This window comes from Euprymna scolopes, chromosome 46 (assembly GCF_053919585.1).
Source record: "Euprymna scolopes isolate OS-2025 chromosome 46, ASM5391958v1, whole genome shotgun sequence".
NCBI classification, from domain to species: Eukaryota; Metazoa; Mollusca; class Cephalopoda; order Sepiida; family Sepiolidae; genus Euprymna; species Euprymna scolopes.
In genome coordinates, this window is record NC_136527.1 from 109,280,128 (window position 1) to 109,289,721 (window position 9,594).

Below are 9,594 nucleotides of genomic sequence, written 5' to 3' on the forward strand. Positions count from 1 at the left end.
ATGGAAGAATTTTGTGTCTAAAATCAATAACACCACCAAAGACAAAACTGTATGGAATATGATTCAGAAAATATCAGGAAAAAACACCAGTCCCCCTGTCAACCACCTCTGTATAAACAATAGTAAAATAACTAAAAAAGAGGACATGGCAAACCTGCTTGCAGATACTATTGCAAATAATTCATCTTCTAAAAATTATGATAAAAAATTCCAGATCTTTAAACAGGAATCAGAAAAAAACAAACTGAACTTTAAAAGTAATAATGAGGAAGAATACAACAAACCTTTTACTATCCATGAACTAAAGGATTCATTAAAAAAAGCCAACAACACGGCTGAGGGACCTGATAAAATAACGTATGAATTTCTAAAACAACTACCAGATGAACCATTAAAGTATTTACTTTCTATTTATAATGACATCTGGCTCAATGGCAATCTTCCAGCCATATGGAAACAAGCCACAGTCATTCCTATACCAAAACCAGGAAAGGATGCATCTGACCCCTCCAATTATCGCCCCATAGCTCTAACAAGCTGTGTGTGTAAGATCATGGAGAGAATGGTCAACACCAGGTTAATTTGGTTTCTGGAAACAAATAAAATAATAACTAATTTTCAGTGTGGCTTCCGAAAACATCGTAGCACAACAGACCATTTAATTCGTTTAGAAACTTTCATCAGAAATTCATTTATACAAAAAAAAGCATATGACTGCTATTTTCTTTGATCTTGAAAAGGCGTACGATACCACATGGAGGTATGGCATCATGAAAGATCTCAAAGAAGCTGGAGTGAAAGGAAGACTACCCATCTTCATCAACAACTTCATAAATAATAGACTATTCAATGTCCGTGTAGGAACATGCCTATCGGACATCAAAGAACAGGAAACGGGAGTTCCACAGGGAAGTATTTTGTCGGTAACATTATTCAGCCTAAAAATTAACAGTATTGTTGGATGCATAAACGAAGGCGTGGATTGCTCTCTATATGTTGATGATTTTTTAATTGCATATAGCTCAAGACATATCCATATAATTGAGCGTCAACTTCAACAATGCATTGACAAAATAAAAAAATGGACAATTAAGAATGGCTTCAAATTTTCCATTAACAAAACAAAATGTATGCACTTTTGTCAACTAAGAAAACTGCACCCAGATCCTCTTTTAAAACTAAATGATATTCCGATTCCTGTTGTAAATGAACATAAATTCTTAGGGTTAATACTAGACAAAAAACTTACATTCATCCCTCATATAAAACATCTTAAAAATAAATGTAATAAAACCCTACAGCTAATGCGGGTCATTGCCCACACAGATTGGGGAGCGGACAGACAAACCCTATTAAAGTTATATAGGTCACTAGTGCGATCGAAACTAGACTATGGTAGCTTCATTTACGGTGCCACCAGAAAGTCGTATATAAAGATATTGGACACCGTTCAACATCAGGGCCTCAGACTTGCGCTGGGAGCCTTCCGAACTTCCCCCATCGATAGTCTCTATGCAGAAGCCAATGAACCCCCATTATCAATTCGACGCAACAAACTAGCCTTGCAATACCTGACCAAAATTCTCTCTTGCCCAGAAAATCCTGCTTACAACTGCATTGCAAACTCACTAGATTACTCGCTCTATGATAGAGAAAAATCACAGCCAACAAATCCAACCTCTAACTGTACCTTCAATCCAAATTATCAAAATCTATATTACCAAAAAGTAAAAGCTATAAAACCTTTTGGGCTCCGTACAAAACCACTAGTAGAAGATGCAGGTATCGCAATCACCAATATCCATAATGTCAACCAACTAAGCCTTCCACCCTGGCTACTAAAATACCCTGAAATCATCCTTGAATTAAATAACCTCCCAAAAAATCAAACCCATCCACTAACCTATCAAGAAAAACTCCTTATCATTCAGGAAAAATACCCAAACCATCAGCACATATACACAGATGGGCCCAAAGACAGCAACAAAACCGGATGCGGAGTCGTATCCACTAACATTACCTTACAGAAGCGACTACCAGACCATGCCTCAATTTTTAGTGCCGAAGCCACAGCCTTAGATATGGCACTAGATCTCATCACTGACCTTACCCACAACAAATTTATAATTTTTTCAGACTCCCTATCGGTACTCGAATCCTTAAAGAATAAAAATTTAAATAACCCACTACTCATCAAACTGCTACAAAAAATACACACTCTCTCACAAAACAAAAGTATCAAATTCTGCTGGATCCCCAGTCATTCTGGAATTCAGGGCAATGAAAAAGCTGACATAGCTGCCAAAAATGCTTTAAAACTCCTTAAAAGCAATATAAAAATTCCACATTCTGACTACAAACAACAAATAAATAATCTGATTATGAAGAAATGGCAAGAAAGATGGAATAACTGTCCAAATAATAAACTTTTCAAGATCAAGCCCACAATAGAAGAACGATTACCAGATGCCAGAAGATCACGTAGAGAGGAAGTGATTTTGTCCCGTATTCGCATAGGACATACGCACATAACCCACTCCTTCCTGCTAAAAAAAGAAGACCCTCCAGAATGTTTTGCATGCCAAGAACCTTTTACAGTAAAACACTTTCTTTTGGATTGTGGCGATCTCGCGCATATCCGGCAAAATTATTACCATGTCAACAATATGAAAGAACTATTTAAAAAAATAAACTCCAACAAACTATATATAAAAGAATATAACTTTAATTCAATCCAACTTTACACCCCACCCCCAAAAAAGGAAGGAAGCACATCACCTAATGATACAAAAAGTCTGATTTGACTCACTGATTAAATTTAAATATCTATTCAAAAAAAAAAAAACTGAATTCGGCATTAAATAACCAAAAAAAAAAAAAAGAAGGTTGATATGCCGTAAAACCAAACCAAACCAAACCAAACCAAAAATTGAGGAACTCTTGGCCGACCTTTTTCGGTTATTTCTGTCCGCGTCTGCGCAAGCCTGAGCCAACTTTGTTGCATACTGAGGTCTTTTTAGGAGAGAGAGAATATTGTTGAGTGTTCATATTGGAGAGACATATATCGGTCTCATTTAAAGGGAGACGGGGACTTGTAATACAATTGGATGAGGGGAGATAGATGGAAGAGAGGAGACATTTATATAGTTTACAGCCTGTGGTTCTAATAACATATTTCTTCTTAACACATATATTAGAAGAGGAGGGATCGGTTCTTAACACATATATTAGAAGAGGAGGGATCGGTTCTTAACACATATATTAGAAGAGGAGGGATCGGTTCTTAACAGATTTTAGAAGAGGAGGGATCGGTTCTTAACACATATTTTAGAAGAGGAGGGATCGGTTCTTAACACATATATTAGAATAGGAGGGATCGGTTCTTAACAGATATTTTAGGAGAGGGATGAGTTATCAGTTCTTTTATCACAGGACATTCATTACTTCTTGATAGAGAGGAAGACACATTTCTTAAGAGGATGGAGAGACACATTACTTAAAGACGGGGTTTATACAATGTTCATTATCAAGATGAGTGTTGGAACAAAGTTCATATGAACACAATTTCACTTTACTTTCCTTTGTTTAGAATGACACAACACAAGACTCAGTTACAAAATGATGATGCTCCTTTATTTCTTCGACCGGTCAATGAAGACATCCAATATTTCAAAGTCTCACATGATTACAACTTCTAACCCTTCGCTTCCAAAGGGGGATTCGTCCGATCCGACTCTCTCTCCTGTTCTCCATCTGTCTGACTCTCTCCCCGGACTCTGTCTAAAACTAGCCCTATATTTAGAATTCATTTTTCATCCGTGACGTCATCGCATGGCCAAAAACGTGCTTGATCGATCCCATGGCCTGAACATGCCTTACATGTCTCGTTCACCATGTCCGAGAATGTGCTTGACTCGCGTGGCTAAAACATGCACTGTTCACACACGTCTGCAGACCAAATTCTCCTAACCTATTTTCGACCTGAACTATTTTCCAACATATTTAGGTCCTGGATATGACCTTAAACTATATCCGATGGTGAGGCCCCAGTTTGTAGGCTTTGGGGAGTGTGGAGCTACCCTTTAATTTCCATTGCTCCCAGGTCCATTCTGACCCAGAGTGGTAGTACCTGTTAGGGTCCCAACTATGGGTTAAATAGAAACTGACTTGAACAAAAGATATATTCTATTAAAAAAAATTTCTTCAAAATAACTGGATTCGGCATTAAATAACCTGAAAAGGGTTGATATGCCATAAAGCAAAAACAACCAACCAACATATTTAAATTTGCTATTGCTCGTTTTTCTTACTGACCTTGTTTCAATTAAATTTTCATAAACAGAATTGAATCATCAAATTTCTTTTCAAACAAACATATCTGCTATTTTACATTAAAACTAAACAATGGGAATTCCTTCCTGAATCTTAATTCCAAACCTAGCTTCCCAGGTTCGAATTCTCGGTCTATCCTATCTCATTTTTACTTAATTACAACACGAGTGCCGAACGTTGTTATTACATATGTGTATGTTATGTTCATAGGGATAAAAAGTAAAACTGAAATGAAACAAAGAACAAGTGAATTTACTGGAAGCCTGGAAAAATCATGGATTACAATAGAAAAATGGGAGCATAAAAATTTATATGGTTAAGCTTAAACATGGAAAAGTAAAGGACTAGTTGCAGCATTAAGAATTTTTTTTGAATTCATTTCATAACATTATATAATCAATTCTTAATGCTGCAATATTTTAAGTTATAACTGTTGCAATATTTTGGGCTTATAATGGGGTATGATCCCACACAGTCGGACGATTCTATTTATAAACGATGCTGCTAAGAACTGATGAATCAAATTAATTCACGTTCTGCTACAAACCAATCAGAAACCAGAATTGCTTCATAAATATTAAACCTTTTCTGGTGCAATTTCACATGTTCTTTCCCGGGTTTCGACACGCTAAGAATATTTTGTCTATGGAACTGTCTACTACAAACAAGTCCCCTCCCAGGACTTGTGTGGAACAGCGAACCACCTAAAACTGTTCTGAAACTCAAAATGTCTTACACTTCTAGAATAACTTTATTATATTTTTACTAGAATATCTTGTCCTTTTCTATTCCAGTTTAAACAGCTAGTCCTTTACTTTTATTTTACATGGGGTCACCACTTATCAAGGCCCGGAGGCCACTCAGTGATAAGGGTTATTGCGTGTACAGTAATCATTAGTATTGGAGATTTGATAGAGTGTCTTACTTAAGGGGGCGGTTTGTCAGGAGTTTGTTTATGTTGGACTTCAAGACATCCAAGTTGTAGTCAGGTGGGAAACAGGCAAACGGAAGAGAGTTCCACAATCGTGCACTTCTGAGAAAGAAGCTCTGCTCATGGAATCTACGTTTGGATTTAAGCACAGATAAAGAGTGGGGAAAATTATTGACAGTAGTTTCAGCCAAACGGGTGTTTCTCGTGAAAGATTGGAGAGGGGGGCGAGAGATTGGAGCTCAGACGATTTGTACGTGTTCCATTCAATATGTTGAAATTTGCTATTGTTCATTTTTCTAACTGACCTTGTTTCAATTCAATTTTCATAAACAGAATTGAATCATCAAATTTCTTTTCAAAGAAACATATCTGCTATTTTGCATTAAAACTAAACAATGGGAATTCCTTCCTGAATCTTAATTCCAAACCTAGCTTCCCAGGTTCGAATTCTCGGGCTATCCTATCTCATTTTTATTTATCTAATGTTTTTCTTACTTACAAGAACAGGGGACCTACATTGTGGTATCTACATTGTGTGTAGCAATACTAAGACCCATTTTCGAAAGAATGTTTTCAATATGATTATTGTCAGTAGAGTTTAGGGCTATTTTAATAGTTAAATCGATCTACATATAATCCACCTTGTAAATACTTAAAAAAAAGATTCGCCTACCCACGTAAAGAGATCAATTCTAGTAGCAAGGTTGTCTGGTTCTGATGATTTTGGCAACAACAAAAAAAATGCAGAACAAATCTGAGTCTTCAATACAAACAAGTATGGAGATAATTTTCTCAGCATCCATCAAGGCAGAATAATTTGCCACAAACTTTGCATGAAACTCAATCAAACGCTACATGGGCCACTTATAGTCCAAATTCTCTGTCACGACCGAAAATAATATGAGCAAAATCCGCACATCCGTTTCCGACATAGCAATACTAATCTAATCATGTATTTAGGTGTCAGCAGAACAATTGATTCTAAAAATATTCTGGTCAGTGTACTAAAAAAACGCTTAAACCGGAAATAGCTCCTATTCTTTCAAAGCTCTTCTGTTTGTACAAAACTGCTTCACAAAAATAGTATTGGTTTACTCAGTATATTACAATTCAGGGAATTTATGTTCTGCATATCAATTAATATTTTCCAGTTATCAGTTAATTAAATCTGGGATCAAGGGAGAAATTAGCAGGCACCAAGCAAAAAAAAAAAAAAAACAAACCTAACGCGGTTTACATAAAGTTTTTACAAGAACAGGGGACCTACATAGTCACCACCATTAGGGAATTTATTTTCTGCATATCATGGCATATCAATTAATATTTTCCAGTTATCAGTTATTATTAAATCTGGGATCAAGGGAGAAATTAGCAGGCACCAAGCTTGTAACAACTTTAAGGAAACCGCAAGTCGGTAAATACAGAAGCCCCGATAAATAAAATGAATAAAAAAAACTTTGTGTACATCCCGTTAACATTTACAAAAAATACAATGTATTCATCTTTAGAATATACGTGGGTCGTTCCAAAAGTAAAGCCTCCTATTTTTTTTTTAACTCCAAAAGTTAAAGAGCTACAAAGACAGAAGTGGTATCATTAAAACAAACAAATCTTTGTGCTTCAGAATTTATTTTTTTACGTAGTCACCACCATTCTCGGTTCGCTCTTGCCAGGAATTCAATGACGCATCTCTGCTTCTGAGGCATGTCCACGACAAGAGTTGTTTTCTTAGTCTCACACTGTCAATATCTGCAACAGAGAGATGAAACTTGCAGTTCATTAATGCATAAGTTCAGTCATCATAACAATGCAATTTGCAAATCCCCTCTGATCCATTTAGGTGGAATTAAAAAAAAAAAATAGGAGGCATTTCTTTTATAATTCATGATGATACGTTCATTAGTTTAGTAAACAGGGTGGTTGAAAATTAATTTGTTATTTTAAAATACATACGATTTTTTATTGAGTAGATTTGCTCTTTCAGCCAACCCCAAAGAAAAAAGTCGCAGGGCGTTAAGTCAGGACTTCTGACCAGCCATTTGTGCGAACCACGATGACTCATTTTAATGCTTCAATATTTTAAGTTATAAATTTATATTTTTTACTAGAATATCTTGTCCTTTTCTATTCCAGTTTTAATAACTAGTCCTTTACTTTTCCATGTTTAAGCTTAACCATATTACTTTCATGCTCGCATTTATCTATTGTAATAACATTATATAATCAATTTTTAATACTGCAATATTTTAAGTTATAAATTTATTACATTTTTTACTAGAATACCTTGTCCTTTTCTTTTCCGGTTTTGACAACAAATCCTTTACTTTTCCATGTTTAAGCTTAACCATATTACTTTTCATGCTCGCATTTTTCTATGTAATCCATGATTTTTCCAGGCTTACAATAAATTCGCTTCTTCTTTGCTTAATTTCAGTCTTATTTTTTTTCCCCATAAACATAACATACACATATGTAATAACAATGTACGGCACTCGTCTGCTTTCAATAAAATCTCCCCAATTATCTCCGTTTCAGTCTTTCATTCTGTCTGTTTCACGTGTTACTTCTCTTTTCGCGACAGTAGTGAATTAGTAGCAACAGTAGTCGCTGAAGCAACATGGTAGCCATAAAAAAATGTCGCTCACCTTATGTATTTTTATGATTTCGAACATATGTAAATTCATCATAACTTTTGTTTTACTGAAGGAAAATTGTAAAAAAACTATTTGTCACAATATAGATGAGAAGGTGATCTATAAACTGTAATACTTGTTTGAAATTTGATCGAAAAAATGAACTAAAACTGCCACTTAAACATATAATCAAACACTACCGTGTTTGAATGATATATAAAATAATTGATTTAAATAAAGTAAAATATTTGATTAATTTAAATAAAATAATTTGATTTAAATAAAATTGTTTGTTTAAATAAATTAATTTAAATAAAATAGTTAATATAAATAAAATAATATGAATAAAATAATTAATATAAATGAATTATTAATTGAAATAAAATTAATTTTCATAAAATAATTTTAATAAAATAAAACAATTAATTGAAATAAAATTGTTATATAAATAAAATAATCAATTTTAATAAAATTGCCTTTTTTATATATAGCATTACTTTCATACAATATATATATATATATTTTATTTCTTTTAATTTTTTATTTATTTATTTATTTTATTTTTATTTATTTATTTTTTTTTTCAGGTTGATTTTCCCGAAGCAAGAATTTTTGAGGAGTGCCTGAACGTGCTCCGATATGAAAACCCAGACAAGGATTTCAGCACAGATTTCGTCCAAAGATCCCGTAGTGGCGGTGGTGCTGGGAGCAATTACCATAGCGATGACGACCTAGAAGATCGGCATGAACGTGACAAACAAAGACGGAAATAGTATGCATTTCAAAGAGGGGGGGGATGTGGGGGTCCGAAACAAAACTGTTGAGGCATGTGTAAATGTGAGAACGAAAGAGTGAGAAAATCTTGGATTCAAATGTTTTTACTCTGAATAAAATGTTTTTCATGCCAAAACTCTCAACTAATATCGTCTTAACGTCTTGTTTTGGTTCTTGTGCAGTTTAATCAAGACATTAAAAAAATAAAAATATCGAAAAAAAAAATTAAAAAAAAAAAGGTTATACCATCTCCCTATCTGTATCCCCTACTCCATTCGCATCTCCTCCATACGAGGGTATACATATCCCCCACAGTGGTCGTTCCATGGTCATCTGTAGCTCTGTACTGATCCCTCCCCCACTGACTGGTTTGCTTTGCTTTCTCCCCGAGAGACCATCGCCTTTCCCACTCACGCTCTTTCTACGACCCAGCAACAAAACTACTGTCAACTCCGTGCAAAGTTGAAATTCAAAATTCTAAACACAGACCGAGCACCAAAACTGAGCAAAGAATGAAAAGGGGACCAAAAGGTGACTTTCCCTGTCTCTTACTGTCTGCTCCTTCTGCTGTCTTCCGCCGCTAGGTGGCTGTTTACGCGAGCTGGCCCAGAACTTATAGTCGATCGACTACAGTCCGTGGTCTGGCTATGCTCTCAGAGTCTCTTTAAAAAAAAATAGGAACGGTGTACTTTTCTTCCGTTCGTTTTCTTTTTTTTTTTCAATTTTCCTTCCTTTCTCTCACAGGGAGATTTTGTGTTTTCGAGAGAGAAAAAAAAAATTTGTGTGCCCATGGAAATTCGTTCGCACGTCTCTTAACGAAACGAGATCTCCTGGATCATCGGCACCAAACTGTAACCCCCTCCAGTGCAGCTCAGCTCAGGTGCATAGGCTCGTGATTGAAATGCACCCGTAGCCGATACCTGT

The 9,594-nt window shown here is 35.3% G+C and overlaps 1 protein-coding gene across 2 annotated transcripts in view; it reads left to right on the forward strand.

Annotated features, from left to right (window-relative positions):
* LOC145270456 (BTB/POZ domain-containing adapter for CUL3-mediated RhoA degradation protein 3-like) overlaps nucleotides 1–8,817 on the forward strand; it is a 67,914-nt gene extending 59,097 nt beyond the window's left edge. For both annotated transcript variants that reach the window (XM_080126091.1, XM_080126092.1), the window contains exon 6: nucleotides 8,484–8,817. In XM_080126091.1, coding sequence (XP_079982217.1) covers nucleotides 8,484–8,669 — 186 coding nt within the window. In that variant the 3' untranslated portion in view covers nucleotides 8,670–8,817. The remainder of the gene's footprint in view (nucleotides 1–8,483) is intronic.
* Nucleotides 8,818–9,594: the final 777 nt, after the last annotated feature.